At 30.6% G+C, this 18,717-nt stretch overlaps 1 protein-coding gene across 5 annotated transcripts in view; it reads right to left on the bottom strand.

The window, feature by feature from the left end:
* Positions 1-3,234: 3,234 nt before the first annotated feature.
* LOC143075843 (calcium/calmodulin-dependent protein kinase kinase 1-like) overlaps positions 3,235-18,717 on the bottom strand; it is a 94,554-nt gene continuing 79,071 nt past the window's right edge. For all 5 annotated transcript variants that reach the window (XM_076251420.1, XM_076251421.1, XM_076251418.1 and 2 more), the window contains 10 exons: positions 17,572-17,660; positions 15,367-15,440; positions 14,487-14,586; positions 13,784-13,809; positions 13,445-13,498; positions 11,982-12,055; positions 11,328-11,415; positions 9,937-10,065; positions 8,430-8,554; positions 3,235-6,776 (listed from right to left, as the gene is read on the bottom strand). In XM_076251420.1, the coding sequence (XP_076107535.1) occupies positions 6,728-6,776; positions 8,430-8,554; positions 9,937-10,065; positions 11,328-11,415; positions 11,982-12,055; positions 13,445-13,498; positions 13,784-13,809; positions 14,487-14,586; positions 15,367-15,440; positions 17,572-17,660 (808 nt within the window). In that variant the 3' untranslated portion in view covers positions 3,235-6,727. The remainder of the gene's footprint in view (positions 6,777-8,429; positions 8,555-9,936; positions 10,066-11,327; positions 11,416-11,981; positions 12,056-13,444; positions 13,499-13,783; positions 13,810-14,486; positions 14,587-15,366; positions 15,441-17,571; positions 17,661-18,717) is intronic.

Genomic DNA, 18,717 nt, shown 5'->3' with positions numbered 1-18,717 from the left:
AAGGGGCCAGCTGAAGGACGCCTCTGGGTGCTGGAGTTTCTTGCTACATTGAAGACCCATTGGTGGCCTTCGGCTGTTGACTGCTCAAGTGTCAGGTTGTTGTCGCTTTGACACATTCCCTTTTCCTTTCTTAATTTTATTATACAATAAATACAATTGGTAGGACCTGCAGAAATGAGTAGACTGGGATGTAAAAAAGAAAATTTCGACTGTCACTTGATGTTAGATTAGGGTAGAAATTTGGTCTTCCTAGAGGCCACTCAAAGAGTTGTAACATTGATTTTTAAAAGTGCATAGAGATTGATATAAGGCATTATATTTATTAAACATCACTATTTTAACCTGATGTGGCTGTATAAGTATACATCTTGCTCAGTCAAATGGAAAGAAAAAACCCTTTGGTATTTTTAAAAAGGGGCGAAAGATACCAGAGGGAAATTCAAACTCATAGATTTAAGATAAACTGACAACACCATGGCTAAAAATGAAAAAGACAAACAGGCAAACAATATTACACAAGACACAACTAAAGTTTGCTACTGGACAAGAGAAATCCATGTGACAATATATTTATATTTCGGTCAATGTTTGAGGTAGGATTGACAGATATAGGATAAATATCAAGGAAACTAGCTATCAAAAGTTCAATAAAGAAACATTTTGGGATCACCAAAAGTCAAGCTCTTAATTCCTGTAGTGTACATCAGGGACTTTCTATGACTAACAGGGCTCGTCTCTATTGATTTTAACTGATTTCTAAGCTGCCTGTTTAAAGCTACCACCCAACAATAAACTTAGTTTCGTATCTCTGATATACGATGCTAGTAGTTATTTGCGTATTTCACAGTACATTGTTGTTATATAATTATTATTATTTGTTAATATAAGATCTGAATATTAGCCATTTACGATGACAAAAAAATAAGATTTTGAAAGAATGATGAACTATTAAACTTAGACATATCGTTTTGAAGAACGTCCCAGTTGTGTAAAATGGTTTACATATCAAACAAGATGCCAGCGGCTACTGAAAATTCAACGAACAAATACCTCAAAGTTCAGAGATCAATATTTAAAAATGATCCAAGAAATCTTTTGAAAAACAGCATTTTGCAATGACAAAATGTATAAAATTTCATAAAACCGATTTTTTGTTAAACTTGAACATATAGTTATGAAAAAAACGTCGTGAATGTGAAATGATTTGCTATAAAGTCATGTGACATCAGCTACGGCCGAGATCAGTCTGATGATTTGTATAGACATCGTTATAAGTGACCAGCAGAGGCGGATTTAGAGGGGGGCCCAGGGGGCCCGGGCCCCCCCTTTTTGGGAAAAAATTTGGTTGCTTATATAGGGAATCACTGAAGCGGGCCCCTCTTAGGTCAGTTAGTGGGCCCCCACTTATGAAAATTTCTGGATCCGCCACTGACCAGTCCTGTTAGTATAGAAAGTCCCTGTGTACATGCATTGCGAATGCATTTTACAGAGCCAGTTATTGATCTGGTATCACCATATTTTGAACAAAGGAGAAAAAAGTAGTGACAGTAAGATTCCAGACTAACAACATATACAACATAACAAACCTAAGCTATCTCTATTTCTATTTAAAAGCAATCTTGACTTAGTTTCTATGGCTAAGTTTTCTGAGAGCAATGCATTAATGGATTTCATCCATTAAAAAAACATGTTTAACCCAGCCACATTCTGTATGTGCCAGTTATTCAGTAATTCAGTGGCTGTTTTGGGTTGCTTTCTGTTATATTTTTATGCTTATTGTTATGTCATAGATTAGGCCATTAAGGTTAATGTTGGAATTGTATTGGTTAAAGTCATAAAACTTTGCTTGGTGCTCGGAGCACAAAAATCATGCTCGAAACATGAAATCCAGTATTTTGATTGGTTGATTCTTGAGTCCGAGTACAAAAATCGTGCTCGAAAGTTTTATGACCGCAAGGCTAGGTTGTGATTGTGTTTTTGATGGCAGACTACAGTTTACCCATAGTTTTTGCTGATTGATGGAGGCTAAATAGTGACCTTATAATTACTTAAATCCTTGTCGTCTAAATTCTGTTGGTAAAACTTCAAAGTCAGACAACATAAGGATGATTTAGACCAAGATTGGTTTCCATTTGAGTATAGCCAAAGTAAAGATAACTCTATCTAATCAGCATAGAACATAGCTATTAGAAGTTTACAAATCTGACTCAGAGCAGGTTAGTTGTTGCTTTAAGAGCATAACATAAGATAGTAACTACATTTGCATAGTGTTTTTAATTTTGAAGGTCAATGAAACTTGAAATATTTTCCTTTAAATAAATCAAAACCAAACATTGTTGGTTTATCATGTATAATTATGAAGTATGTTAACCTGATTGTTTGTGCAGATATTATGGCATACTGTGGATTCAATTTATGTAGGTATTGGGGAACCACAAATTTTATTATTCCATGAATTACAAATTATTTAAAGGAATGTAAGTAGACTTTGCCAAAACCACGAAATAAAATATCCACCAATATGCAAATTTTCCTCAAACCATCAAAATTGGTACTCACAAAAATAAATGAACATAAAATAAAATAAACATTTAATTACATCCACATACTCTTCTTCTAGATGAAGTTAAAATAGGAAAAATATTCATTCTGATGTAACATTGAACCAGGGAAGGGTGAAAAATATAACAACAACCTACTGATAAATCTCTACCATACCAAAGTTCTCTAACCAAGGTAAAAATTAGGTCATAATATAAACTTTTTGCAATTCATCACAATTGGCCGTTTTGGAATCTAAAGAACCATGGGTATTTTTCATGTTCGTACCCCTAAATGAAAATAACATCATGTTATTGGTTAAATTTCCTTGCTTATGACATCTTTAACCAATTATCACGTTTTGGTGTACACTTTTCAAAATATTACCCAGGATGCATTAGATTTGGAAACGACAAATTACTGTATATTTATAAGGGTTGGTTGGATACCTATTTTTGTGGTAACAGGTGTACCATAAATCTAAATGTTCAATGAATTACTAATTTTCTATAGGCTTGTATGCAGACTCGCAAAACCATGAAAACAAATATCTACGAAAATGTTTCCTAAATTTAAGAACTTCTTGTAATAGATTTGTGCTTTAACATTTTGAGGGATCTGACAGAAATATATAAATTAAGGGATTTCACCATAGTTGTGGGAACTTTATCATTATTACTGATCAATAAAACATTTGAAAAGTTTAAAATTTTTATTGGAATGAAATATAAAATTTATCTATAATGAATAAATTGACTGTTTATATACAATAAAATACCCGAAAGACATTAAAATACATGTAGAACAAAAAACTAAATATACACAAATATATTAATCATAAAACATAAAAAATAAAAAACATTTAAAATATTTGGATTTCATAAAACTTTCATATTATAACAAAAACAGTTCATTAAGTTAGATATCATAACAGATCTTTTATTAAAAATATTGTACATGTAAGTATGTTCAATTTCGTAAAACATCCATTCGCAGCATTTCCGTACAGAACAACTATAAACATGTATGTTGATATCTTACAATTAGTAAACTAATTCTTCCTATAACAATTTTAACACCAATTTGGTTTAAGTAGCTGTTTCCCATTTCTAAATTGAATGCTTTGTACATTTCATTAGAACCTGATTATTTGATTGGTTACCTGAATGATAAGAAATGCACTTGTTCTGTATGGACTGCTTATAGAAGTTTTACCTTTACATGTATAAATAGTTCATTTTAGACATGACTGTTTCATACATATTTCCAATAGGAGTGTGAAAAGTTTCATTTAAAATGAGTCAAAATAATTGTGGGGAAAATGTCAAAATACCAATCTAGAAATGTTTTATTTCAGGAATGAATAAAAAAACAACAGTTGACCATAGGTCAATCTGTGGAAATGACGCCATTGAACAATCAGTTCTTACTGTGACTTAATATCATAATCACTGTGACCTAGGAAATGTATAGGAACGTGCTCGAAGTTCAAAGTCATTTATGAGACAGAAACCTAAAGACAAAGAAATATCAAGACATTTAAAGGTCTTTGTTTATTTGTTAATAACAAGATGGCAGATACTGAACATAAAATTGATCGCCTTAGCAACTGCAAAGTATATTTGGAAAGTTCATTTCCCAGTTAGTTTTCCCCTAAAAATGGCCTCTGAAAGAGATCTTAAACTCCTTCAATATGAAAAAATAAGACTTAAGGATGTACTTAGGTGAAGTCAGGTAAAAATTAAGAAATTAAGAAACTAAAATTGATACTTTAAGCTTGTAGAGCATCAATTAAGGATAAAGATAAGCTAAAAATATTGATAGGTCATGGACCTCCTTTTCAAGATATTTGATGTTTAAAATATGGCGGGAAAAGGCTGACTCAGATTTTTACCTTATATTTGCATTGTTATTATTTGGATCTCAAAACAAAAGAAAGAAAATCAAGAATCTTCTAAAATTTTGGTAAATGACCTATCATGAGTTATTAAGTCTTGTATGAAAAAATAAATAGGTGTTATGGAGCAAAATATTTTACATTGTATTGTATGGAAAACACCAAGGAGTCTGAACATTTGACACAAATTCCAAAACCTCACCTAAGTACATCCTTAAGAAAAATGCAGCTTTCATATTAAAGCTATAGCTTACAGGGTGTGCATTGGTTATATACCATTATATATAATAGTATCAGATGATTCTTTGTGACTTATGTTCCAGTACAAAGTAGGAAAAGTGTTTAAACATTACTATTTTCATGCAAAAGTACCTTTTGTGCTACAAAATAAAACACATAAAAATGAAACTTTTAAGACTGTGATTTTACAATTAAAATTCAATGTTTGTTATTAGATATCCAAAAAATAAACATGTAAAATGGAATTCAGTACAAGTTAAAATTAATAAATTGTGATTGATTAAAGGATGCTTAACATCCAGCAACTTTACATGTTGTTCAGGGTGACAAAATGTTACTGAGATATGAGTATACTTTGCTTTGCATGAGACCAGGTCAAATCTTATCATGCTAGCTTACAAAATTATGGTCTGAAGAAAGACACAATCTTCTAACTCCTAAGTCAACCAGCCATTGCATTTACTCCTAGATGCAGTATGCTTGGCAGGGAAACCACACAACACTCTTAATATTAAACAAGTTAGTTTAATAGTCAAACCACTATCCCCCCTACTTCAGGTTATGTTACCACAATACCCGTTACATTAAGTTGTGAACTATTTTGATTAATAAATGAAAACTCATTTGAAAATGTATACTTAAATATGTTTTTTTTTTTTAATATGAACGATGGTCAGAGCCATTCATCTAACACCCAACATTAAATGATCCAGCTCTCTGTATAAAATCAAAATAATCTCAAGTCATGTGTCAGATTACAGATATTCTCTGTTCATGTGTCATGCTTTGTGTTTTTAACAAAAAGATAAGGCTGCACAACATTTAGTACACTTCATGTTAAAATGTCAGTTTTTGATTGATTAATATAAGGGAGGTAATTTACTCTATCCCATGGCAAATTCTGTACTCTATTGCCCCTCACAGAGATGTTTGATCAATTGTGTGATTTATCAACTACAGATGGTTGTCTTTTACAAGACATTCTTATTTATCACTTGAGCTTGCAATTCAAAAGAGGGGAATAACAGAACATTCAGTATAATAAATTAGGTAACACATAGGGTGATATTTTTATCCCTCGTAAAATATTGTTATCCTTGGCTTAGCCTTGGTAATTTTCTTTTGGTAATAATCTGCTCTATCCCACCCACAGCTATGTGTTATTTACAGTGATTGACTTGTTTATAAAAATCTAAAAATAATTGTAACAGTTATAAGTACAGACGCAATTAAAAAAGGAAAATAAATTTTAACTAGCACTAGAGGTAGAGCCAGAAAAAAATCGCAATAATATTAGAAATTAATAACATACATATATCAAAAAGCTAACTCTAATTGTGAGACTGTATTAGATTTACATATATAATCCTTGTATGCTGTATAAAATATAAAAAAAGTGCTACTTAGAGTTAATGTCCTAATGCTTGTAGAGTAAAACGTTGGTTACCTTGCTTGCTTTGTTGTATAAACATTTCCTCAAGCTTTGTAATTAAGATTGACATCTTCAAGCAATATATATAGGCATAGTTAAACCTGTATGTATTATATTTAAATTTGATTGAACATTATTTCACAATTACAATTGTACAATAAACAAACAAAGCAAGTAAGTTAACAAGTCTTGCTCTACATGCATTAGGAAATTAGCTCTAACTATATTTTTTTTCTACTATCTAGTTATATAAAATGTTGTAATTTGATTAAAATTTACCCATTAGAAAATATGTACAAGTGTGTAATTAGTATAAAAAACATTTTAATATGAAAAGTTGTGCATCAACAATATGAAATTGCAAAATGAAGAATTTTAATTTGCATACATTAAGTATACCCCACATTATCATATAAAATATAACACACCCTCAAAGGTAGTGAATACAATAAAGCTATAACTGTTCAATATTAAAATATTGGTAGGTATATAAAATCTAGATAAAAGTCAAAGTTTTAAATATAAAACAATAGTTGTTTGTAAGACAAATATCACAACCATCAACCTGGCATCCACTCAGGACAAGTCAGTCAGTAGATTAAAGGGAGGTAATTCTGTCAGGACACCTCTTCAACACTAGACTCCATTTGGGATTCTGACATTTTTCTGAAATAAGAAAAACATGATTATAAAATCTGAAGATCAATTTATTTTAATATTTATTTATAAAATAGCTTGATCCTTATAAAAGACATACTCTGACACCACATGTTCCAAATAAAATCATAACATTATTACTTTTAATTTTCTTAGTGTTTCTTGGACAGAACATGACTCAAGGAAATATGACAGGGAATGCAACTCAATTAGATTGCATTTAAGACTTGCAATACTTTTATCCATAAAAGAGACAGAAATTGTATAAATTTAATGTTTTTCTAAATTAAGAATGTTTGCTTGTCAGGTTTTGGAATTTTTGTCAGATCTCGAAATCCTATGATTTTATCCATTCGAATGCCTTAAAAAACACTGCCACTTGACCCCCATTTTTCTTTTTATAAATCTTTTAAATGTATAAATATAAGCCATCTGTAAAAGTCTTATTAAATCTTTATTTTTAATAGGTTTATAGCACTTAAACTTGTCAATGATAAAGCTATGAAAAATCAAGAGAGAACATTTTCCTGCCAAATTTTCAATGTCTATTATCTCGAAAACAAGCACATTGACCTATATTTATTTTTATCTCTTTTGGTTCCTTTATTAATCCACTATCAATATACACTTGTGTTATGAAAAATTTGTTATTTTGAAACTAAGAAGCAAACCTCCTTAAAGTAGAATATTTGTCATCTCGAAGCTAAAATTAACTAGAGGCCCTCCAGAGCCTGTGTCGCTCACCTGTTACTGTATTTACTCATGTCGGCCATCTTGGTTGGTAAGCAGGGTCATTAGACACTTTTTTAAAATAGATATCCTAGTAATGATTGTGGCCAAGTTTGGTTAAATTTGGCCCATAGTTTTAGAAAAGAAGATTTTTGTACAAGTTACAAATATGACGAAAAGTTGTTCAATATTGACTATAAAGGACAATAACTCCTCTTGTATTCAAGATAATAACCAAAAACTGCAAAATTTCCTTAAAATTACCAATTCAGGGGCAGCAACCCAACAACCAGTTGTCCGATCCATCTGAAAATTTCAGGGCAGATAGATCTTGACCTAATAAACAATTAAACCCCGTCAGATTTGCTCTAAATGCTTTGGTTTATGAGTTATAAGCCAAAAACTGCATTTTACCCCTGTGTTCTATTTGTAGCAATGGCTGCCATCTTGGTTTGATGGCCAGGTCATCGGACACATTTTTTAAACTAGATACCCCAAGGATAATTGTGGCCAAGTTTGGTTAAATTTGGCCCAGTAGTTTCAGAGGAGAAGATTTTTGTAAAAGTTTACGGACGACGGACCCAGGACGACGGACGCTGGACGCCAAGTGATGAGAAAAGCTCACTTCACCTTTCAAGTCAGGTGAGCTAAAAAATGCACAACTGCTATTAATTATAATTATTTCTGCAATATGCAAAACAGAAATTCCTAAGGGAAAATTTGTCTTAAGTTAAAGCTATTTATATAACCAATACACACAATATTGTGTTGAAAATAAATCTTTGTTAAAAACCTATTTTAGAAATGTCACTAAACAATGAGTCATTTTCAGTGTTGGAATAAATCTTGGACTTTTGGTCAAATGAATGATAATAAGCAGATCAGTCAAATTTTGAACTTTATTGTCCCTTTAACTCATTATTACTCTGGTACCTTTTAACAACTTGAGCAAATGCATCCGGTGCTGAATGTGACCTGGATGTCTTCTTGTGGTCTCCATTGTCTTTGTGGAATGGATTCTTAAAGGATTTCTGTCTCAAAATACTCTTCACTAAGATCTGTAAAGTCAAAAATAACTTATATTAAAACTTAATTCAATATTTTCAACAACAAAAATTTAACCAATATTTCAAGTCAATGCAAAAGTGCTGACTACTGGTCTAGTGAAACTTTCGAGGACTAAACAAAAGCCTCTGGCCTTTGTTAGTCTTGTATTATTTTAATTTTAGTTTCTTGTGTACAATTTGGAAATTAGTATGGCGTTCATTATCACTGAACTAGTATATATTTGTTTAGGGGCCAGTTGAAGGACGCCTCCGGGTGCGGGAATTTCTCGCTACATTGAAGACCTGTTGGTGACCTTCTGCTGTTGTTTTTTTCTATGGTCGGGTTGTTGTCTCTTTGGCACATTCCCAATTTCCATTCTCAATTTTACATGTACCTCATATGGAAACACATTTTCAATATGATAGCCAGAAAAGTTACAATTAACATTTGCTATCTTTTCAAAATGATATTTTAAACATACAAATTTAAACCTGCATACTACATATATATTGTCTTTCTGGGTTTTATATTGAAAAGTGTTTTCATATAGATTACAGGTTAACAGATATATTGAAGATTACTTGCCATTTACCTTAATTTAACAATTTTCTACAAAAGTGTCTTTTTCTCTTCTGAATACATTTTAAGTGTTACATAAAAGTAATAATCATACACAATCTCAAGATGAATATCTATATTGAATAAAGAAAATGGTAGTATACTTCTACTAGACAGAATCAAATAACACCACAATCAATTGTAATTAAACATTGAGTTTTTAAGTGCCTGTCTTTGTAAGACTCACGCAATTAAGAAGAATTTCAAAATATTATTCAAACAAGCCTGCTGACCTTACCATCCTATTTTAAATTCATGATTAGGAATGAAAGGTCAGTTGTTTTTGGTTTCTGGTACACAATTTGAGATATCTTCAGATAACTTTTGGTTAGAATGGAAGATAGTAAATTTACGGAGTTAACTCCCCTTCATTAGCAATTTCTTTTGCATTTCAACCAAATTGTATCTTAAAATGCTAGAACATGTACAGGAAAAGGAAATAAATGTTATATTTTTTAACCTTATACATTATGTACATGCATTAATGTAAACTTAAGCAGGTTTTTGTTTGTCATTGTTTCACTCGTGCTTGAAAGCAGATTGTCAATTAAAATATTTTCTATTAATATGCTTTTGGCAAATGAACATTATACTTTGATCTTTTGTTGAATAGGATTGTCACTTTTCCTGACGAACATTAGTGTTTTTTCTCACAGGTAGCTTTGTTAATTATTCGAATCAGCAATAAAACCTTGCTGCTTAGCAAATTTAGCTCAAAATGACATTATAAACACCAGCCAATCAATTTATATGAACACATGATTGGTTTACTTACAAGTGTATCTAGTTTTGGCACATGTTTGACAACATTATCTATATCTTCTTCAGTAATGGTAACCAGTGTACAGTTCTCCTCCTCTGTTGGCAGGGAACAAGTTCCTCCTTTAGTTACCCATGGATTTAACTAAAATAAATAAACAAACACTTAAGATTTTATTTTCTGCAACAAATTTTACAAATAATCTTGCAAATAAGCAACTTTTTTACGGTACAAATGTAGTGTGTTAATTTCGATATTTTTAGTTTTGTACTATGCTTTGATATTGTGATTACTATATATTTGATAAGTGTAACAGTTTTAATTCTTAAGTACTTAGTGAGTAGTTTCTAGTCATGCTCCACTGATTATGTTCATTGTATGATCTTTTCATGGCTCAGTGAGTTTGGATTTATTGGTTATTTGGGTACTCTCTGGGTTTTACTAGTTTGTATTGTGAAACTTTCTCTTCTTTGTGATAATTGGCTAATTTAGTCATATGGTCATTTTGGAGGGAACTTCTATTGTTAGTTCAGAATTTACTCATACTTTGAATTGTATAGTTGTGTGCTGTTGTTTTGATATATTCATATATGTGGACATCATTGATTCTATTATCAGGTCAGTTTTCTCTATTTAATATTTCACATTTATACAAAAATACTACAATATGTTAAAATGTTAAGATGTGTAATTTATGATGAGAAAAATATTTCTCCTAGATAACATTCTGTGTAAATGGATTTGTGAGTCAAAAACATGGAAAACCATAGTTGTCTAGTAGGATTTATTTAATTATTATTTTGGTTCATACATCACGAGTCATTAAACAAAGATATGTTTGTAAACTCTCACTAAATATGAACGGTCAATGCGTTTGAAGATGAGGATTTGCAGCAAAGAAATAAAACTTATCAATTTAGAAGATAATCCCAAAACAGCATAATATATGTTTACTTTCCTTATTCCATCCATTGTTTTGAAACGCATGTTTTTTTGCCGCCGAGCATGCACAGATTTGTTTTCATATTTAAAATTATCATTCACCTGAAAAAAGATCAATTGCGATCGATCTAAGCGTTTACACTAAAAAAAGATCGCTTCAAATAAGATCAACTTTTTAAAACCACCTCTGGAGGTAGATTTTTTAAGTCCGATTGAAGATCAATCTTTCCCTTTTACATTAGACCAAAAATCGATCTCAGTAAAGATCCTTCTTCTTTGTTAGTGTAAACAGGGTCTAGTAAACAGGGTCTTCTTGGAGCATAATTGGTAAAATGTATTTTAGTTTTGTCAACGAAAGTGAACCAAGGCCTGGTGAATCTGTAGTACGATAGAGTCCCTGAAATGGATACCACGGGTAAGGAGGGTCATTATGATAAAAATATTTTTGAATTTTGTATACCAACCTTTATCTGAGGCAAGGTAATTCTGTTGTCAGGATTTTTATTTAACATCTTCTGTATTAAATCTGTTAGTGAATCTGTTATCTTTATACTGCCAAAAATATACATATATTGTATCAGTATAACATGCATAGGAGCCTGTAATTCAGTGGTTGTCTTTTGTTTATATGTTACATATTTGTTTTTCCTTCATTTTGTTTTACAAATAAGGCCTTTAGTTTTCTGGGTTGAATTGTTTTACATTGTCATATCGGGGCCTTTTATAGCTGACTATGCGGTATGGGCTTTGCTCATTGTTGAAGGCCGTACCTAGACCTATAGTTGTTAATGTCTGTGTAATTTTGGTCTCTTGTGGATAGTATTCATTGGCAATCATACCACATCTTCTTTTTTATATAAGTATTAATACAACGGTAAATGGATTTTTAGCATGGTAAAAGTTGTTTTGAATGTATTTAGATAATTGAAAAATATATATGATTTATCATCATAGATAATGCATTTAAAAATAGAAAAAGTCACTAAAATTGTATTTTGCTGAAATGAAAACACCTTGTTTTGATCATAAGCACACACATTTCTTTTTTCCTAAATAAAACATTTATGTAAATAAGAGAAATCATTCAAGAATATACTTAATAAAGTTATCTTACTTACTGGGTAGGGAACTTAACTGGGTCCTTTAATATTTTGTTGTGTAGTGCTAAAGGAAATTCATCTTTAAATGGAACCTGAAAATCAAAATATATAAATCTAAAAATTCCAATTAAAAGAAAAATAAACTTTACATGTATACCAGATAATTTATACTGTATATACCGATACTAATAACTATATGTTTTTCAATTCTTTATGTGCCTATCCTACTTCAGGAGCCTTTAGTTCAGTGGTTGTTGTTTGTTTTTGTCTGTCATATTTATTTTTCGTAAATTGTATTGTTATAAATTAAGCTGTTAGTTTATATTTTTCAAGTTGGGACCTTTCATAGCCAATTATACAGTTTAGGATTGTCTCATTTGGTGAAGGCTTTATGCATGTCTATAATTGCTAGCATCCACTTCAATTAAATTTTGGTGGATAGTTGTCCCATTTGCAATCATACCCCATCTCTTTATTTTCATATAGTTATTTCATAAAATACCATAAATTATCTCCCCTTATACTAACAATACATTTTTATTTTTAAACAACCAGAATGCAAAGTAGCAGATTATATAAGTTATATGGTTCGCTACTGACCCCCTATGGATTTATAGAGGGTTAGTGAAATTCATAGGGGTGAGGCCATAGGCAGAATCCCCTATGGATTTTATACACCCTCTATGGTCCATAGGGAGTCAGTAGCGAACCATATAACTTATATAATCTGCTACTTTGCATTCTGGTTGTTTAAAAATAAAAATGTCAGTATAACGAATTTATCGCATGCTGGACTTTTTCTGCTGCGATGAAACACAACAACTTTAATAGATGATGTCACCATTAACGCGTCATGAACCCCCTCTGAAATTTACTAACCCCCTAAGCTCTCATAGGGGGTCACCATGTGACAGCGTTAAACCAATCACATTTTACCTGCGGTGTGATAACAGGAAGTAGGTGTCATGCAGATAAAAAAAAAGACTCATAGTTATGCTGTTGATCAAATATGAAGTCATAAATATTGTGTTCAGTCCGAGCTCTTTTTTTTAAATTGCTTCAAGGAAATTTGTAATTGTAGACGATTAATCAAATCGAAAATATGTTTTTTTTTCAATTCATGTCATACTGCATATCAACATGATATATTGTAATATGTTAATGTTGTGTGTATTCAAACTTACCTGTCCATGTAATATGTTAATGTTGTGTGTATTCAAACTTACCTGTCCAAACACAAAACAGTACAATCTAATGTTGTGTGTATTCAAACTTACCTGTCCAAACACAAAACAGTACAATCTAATGTTGTGTGTATTCAAACTTACCTGTCCAAACACAAAACAGTACAATCTAATGTTGTGTGTATTCAAACTTACCTGTCCAAACACAAAACAGTACAATCTAATGTTGTGTGTATTCAAACTTACCTGTCCAAACACAAAACAGTACAATCTAATGTTGTGTGTATTCAAACTTACCTGTCCAAACACAAAACAGTACAATGTGATACCCATAGCCCATATGTCTAGTGCCTGAAATATATGATTAAAACCTTATTTTAATTTTTGTTATTTACAACAAACTAGCTATCAGAAACTGTGAGTTCTGCAGAATCAGCATTGTGTGTATCTTTTGTTAGATGATTTATGAACTTATCTGTTAATCTTGGAAAGTTAAAATCATTCCATAATATTTTGAAATGGAAGAGACTTATAAATCTTTAAAAGTGTTATGAAAGAGTCATCAATTCAAAGATATATTACTCCAATCTAATTACAATTAATAAAGGTAAGAACGGTATAAAATAAATCACATACCTTTCCACTAAAATTTTCTTTCTCTTCTGAAAATAAAAAAAGAGTATCTTTCTTTAAATAAAGGAAACAGTAGTTCTTGTTACTTTAAGTTAAACCTAGCTGCCCTGTACTTAGTTAAAAAAAATCATAACTATTCATATTTTCTTCTTTTGATATGTTCAATAAGATATAATATTTTTGATACAAGTCATTTTGGCTGCACACAATTTTCTCATTGTATAACTTTATTAGAATTTCAGCTTCTTACCAGACTTTCTTTTATTCTATAACAACTCTACAATTCAATATTTTTTTTTTTTTTTAATTATTTTTTTTAAATTGTCTTTATCTAAAGAAGTAACTGTTTATCTATATCCCTTTTTATCCCCCACCCTTTCCACCTCAAAAAAGAAGAGTGAATAAATAATCAAAACAAGTCAATTTTCATTGTTTCATAGTTTTTAAAGTAAGAATATCACATTTTGGTTCAGGTGTTTTTGGTTGGTCTTTTGTATATGTGACACCCATCTGGCTTACACAATTTTAGGCTTGGTATCTATGATGAGTTTGTCTGTGACCTCTTTTTCTTGTCCGTTTTTTTTGTGTTGTTGGGTTGATGTACATTTGAAGTTTACTTGTCTTCTTTTACACTTAATAATACCCTGATTTCGTTTTATACATCAATAAAATTTTAGAAAAATTAATATGCAGATTAAAATATTACCTCTTAAAGTTTCTGGTGCCATAAAGGCTGGGGTACCTGCAGTATTACTGAGTGATATATCAGTTCCTGTGAACTCATTACTAACACCAAAATCTGCTATCTGAAAGAAGAGAAAAATTAGTTATGTATTTTACGCGAGCTTTAATAGTATTTATTTACTCATGGGAATGATGGTGTCATCAAATTTCTTAATATTTTTTTTTTTTATCAGATGCATTAATTGGTACTAGTTCCCATTGTTTTTTTTTTATATAGATTAGACCATTGGTTTTCCCGTTTGAAAGGTTTTACACTAATAATTTTTGAGGCCCATTATATCTTGCTAGTTGGTGTGAGCCAAGGCTCTGTTTTAAAGGCTGCACCTCGACCCATAATGGCTTTCTTTTACAAATTGTTACTTGGATGGAGAGTTGTCTCATTTGCACTCATACCACATCTTCTTGTATCTATGCACATATCTATTATAAAGAATGGAAAGTCAATTGAATAGACTGCATAAACTATCCACTCTCATCTATCTAGGTTATATATGTATAGTACCAGACTCGCATACCAGAACAAAAAAGTTCAGTGACAGTTGAATTCACTCTGGAATGATGTTTCATAAATTTCGAGGTAATTTTTTTTACTGTTCCGAATAAATTTTTTGCCTTTTTCTAATGTTTCATATTCTCACCGTCTTCAGATGAATTTTTAAAACACAGCTAATTTTGTATAACATTGTGTTAGTGTACTAGTGTGAGCAAATCTCAGTTTGTTTATTCTCTTTGTTGAAACAGCATACAACTATAGCAAATTCAAGCTACTTTAAAGTATAATTTTCATCGTGAATTAGCAAAAGAATTTTAAATTTCTACCTGTCTTTTTATACTATACATACCTTAAGATGACCATCATCTCCTAACAACAGATTTGAAGGCTTAATATCTCGATGAATGATTTTTTGATGATGCACTGAAAGAAATAAAACATAAATTAATATAAAATCAAAAAATTAGCCTTTTCATTTAACTTTTCAAATAGAAAAGCTCACATTCTTAACTGTGGCTGTTTCGTTCTACCTCTGTTACCAGATCTACACATACAGTACACACAGAGAGGATGTAATCTCATACTCCCTACACTGTGTAAAAACTGGTGTCACACCAAGAAACTACAACAACACTCTCCAAATCTTGGGAGGAAATTGGGAGAAACTTGGATTAGTAATTCCTCCCTAAAACTCCTAAATTGTATGTTACCTTGGTGTATTTCCTCCCAACACCATGATTTTTATTGCTATGTTTACCTTTGAAGTGTGCCAGTAGTTGATGACTACAATAAACATTTCTTGTGTTTCCTGTCATTAAATGACAGTCACAAAAATGATGAAAAGTGTAAGATTTGTTAAATTTAATCAAAGACATATTATAATCTGATTTTATTAAAGAATCCTGCACACAACTTTATTTATTAAAATTGTATTCAGCATTTGTTCTGACAGTGTTGGTTTTTTATACCTAAGAAACATAATTAAAACAAACAAAACATCACCTGTAAGTGGAGTATAATTAATAGAAAATAAAGACATATATTTTAATTGAATTTATTCAATCTTTTTTTTTCTAAATTTAAATAATAAGAAATAAAGGAAGATTATATAAATATAATATATACTTAATTTATCTACATTATTTTCTTTTATTCATTATTTTTTTGGTATCATTACTATTATTTTTTTAAACCATGTATATATTAATATCTATGTGTTTAAACTGACTATAAGTACAACTTATTGTAAATATCAAGTTGACATTCTTGGTCAATATGAGATTATGAAAGAATGTAAATAATTTTCCAATCTAAAAATACATATTTGTATACAAATTTTAAAAATCATTTCATTAACCTTTTTTATTATAGCTTTCAGAAATAAAACTAAATAGGAAATCATTGAAATAGGAAGAAGTGAGATAATAGTTGACCTGTAATTATATGTCACTGCCAGACCATGCAGTCATGATTTGTTGAGTTTTATTACTTTTACCTGCAATCAACAGGTCATAAAACCCTCCCAGATGGGAGTAATTACTTGGTGTTTTTTGGGAGAGAAATCTGTGTTTCACAGTGTGAGACTGTGATACACTAGAATCGGTGTTGGGAGTATGTTATTACATCCTCTCTGTGTGTACTGTATTCAATAAACTACATGACTTTGTTTATATTCAATATTTCAATATACCAAACCCATCCACCTGTTCATGGTTAATTTTGAAACTTAAGAAAGTCATTCCACAACACTAATTTAACTCTTTATTTATGTTACATCTCTTTCCTATGGCCAGAAGCCCTTATTTGGAACTCTTCCAAATACTGTGAAACAACTAATATTTCATGAGCAATTTATTTTTGTGACTTTCACTGGTAGGAAAATGATGCAAATATTAATCGCTGTTAATGAATATAAATCAGATTATTCCTTCATTAAAGAAAATTTGAAAATTATGAAAATAAATTGCTATGACGTAGAAGAGAAATAAAGTATCTGCGAAAAAAAGTTGGTTAACAGTTAGCACAAACAGGTGCAATTAAGAATTGTTTTTTTTTTTTAAGTTTTATATACATGCATTTATTGAAATCTTTACATTTGTTAGTTTAAAACATCGATTACCGGTACCTTATCCTGGCCTCATTAACATTAGTAATGATATTTTGATATTTATATATAAAGGAGTTAGAAGTTGTTGGTAATATTCATTAAATATATATATATAATTTACTGGTATAAATATATGTAAGTTAAATGCTAACAAATATAAGGATAGTTCAACATAAATGTCTAATATAACAAACAAAAAATAAACAATTCTTTTGAATTATTTATGAGATATTATTTATTTTTGGATTTTAAAGAATCAAATAAAGATTATTAATCAAGAGTAATTTCATTTCTTTTTTCTTTTTCTTCTCAGAATTGTTGGCATTCAATCTAAGATCAAGTGTAAAACACATCTAGAACAGATTTTATAATACTTTCCTATTAATTGATTCATCTTTATTGTTCTTTTTTACTACAATTTTATTTAGTTAAGGCAGTCTAACTTACAATATTCTATTCCTAAAATGACATCCCTGAAGTACGACCAAGCTTGGTCTTCTGATAAAGGCTTCTCTGTAGGCACCGCCATAACCTCTCTATAAATACACAACAAATTATATTACTCATAATACATAGATATGTTCATTTTATCACATATACAAGTTCTATAAAAATATGCATATAGATTGAGTTGCTTATATCCACTTTATTGCGAGTATGGTCTTGAGGAAACGATGATAGGCTGACCCGTGTTAAGAGAGAGCCATATCTCTTGCACGTTAAAGACACCCTTGTAGATTTAGAAAAAGAGTAGGCTAATGCCGCTACAAGGCAGCACTCGCACCCGCAAAGTGGAAAGGGATTAATATAAGATGCAAAACTTGTTTCCCAATCCACTATAAATAAATATGTTTAAACTATATCCACTTTATTTAAACTCAGGTGGATAGTTTTCTCATTGACAATCATACCACTTCTCTTTAATTTTTATAATGTGAAACCTATTTTTCATCAGAACAAATCTGTGTTGAAAACTCTGTAAAAGATGCTACAGCAATAGACAGTGTTTTGTTTTATGGTGAATTATTTTGTTATAATTTAATTTTGGATGTAACGCGTCTTCTGATTGGCTGACATTATTTTTTTATGAGCCAATAGACATAATTTAGTCATGTGACCATGACGTCATCAACGTTTTTTCATGGTTTTCTACGGTTTAAAATGGAATTAAGAATTAAATTATAAGAAATGACTGTAATATTTTTTCTGTCTATTCGAAATAACATAAAAAATGTGGTGCACACTGTTAAATAACCCCCTACGCGCGTTTTCAGTGTGCACCAAATTTTTTATGTTATTTCTTCATAGACAGAAAAAATATTAGTCATTCCTTAAATAAAACAGGCAGTTAGTATTTTCATCTTTTTATTTTTTTCATGTCATTGCCTGTTATAGTGAGTATAGAATATGTGTTTTTCTCATTGTTAAAGGCCATACAGTTGCTTACACCCACTTGATTTGAAGTTTGGTGGATAGTTGTCTCATTGGCATTTCAATCACATCTCCTCAACTTTATAGAGATTCTAACTACACTATAGTTACAGCAGAAACTGAATTGATTCATGGATAAAACTATAAAATCATAATCTTAAC

This window comes from Mytilus galloprovincialis, chromosome 5 (genome assembly GCF_965363235.1).
Source record: "Mytilus galloprovincialis chromosome 5, xbMytGall1.hap1.1, whole genome shotgun sequence".
NCBI classification, from domain to species: domain Eukaryota; kingdom Metazoa; phylum Mollusca; class Bivalvia; order Mytilida; family Mytilidae; genus Mytilus; species Mytilus galloprovincialis.
The sequence above is the reverse complement of the archived record's forward strand: the minus strand, read 5'-3'. Positions and strand labels throughout refer to the sequence as shown.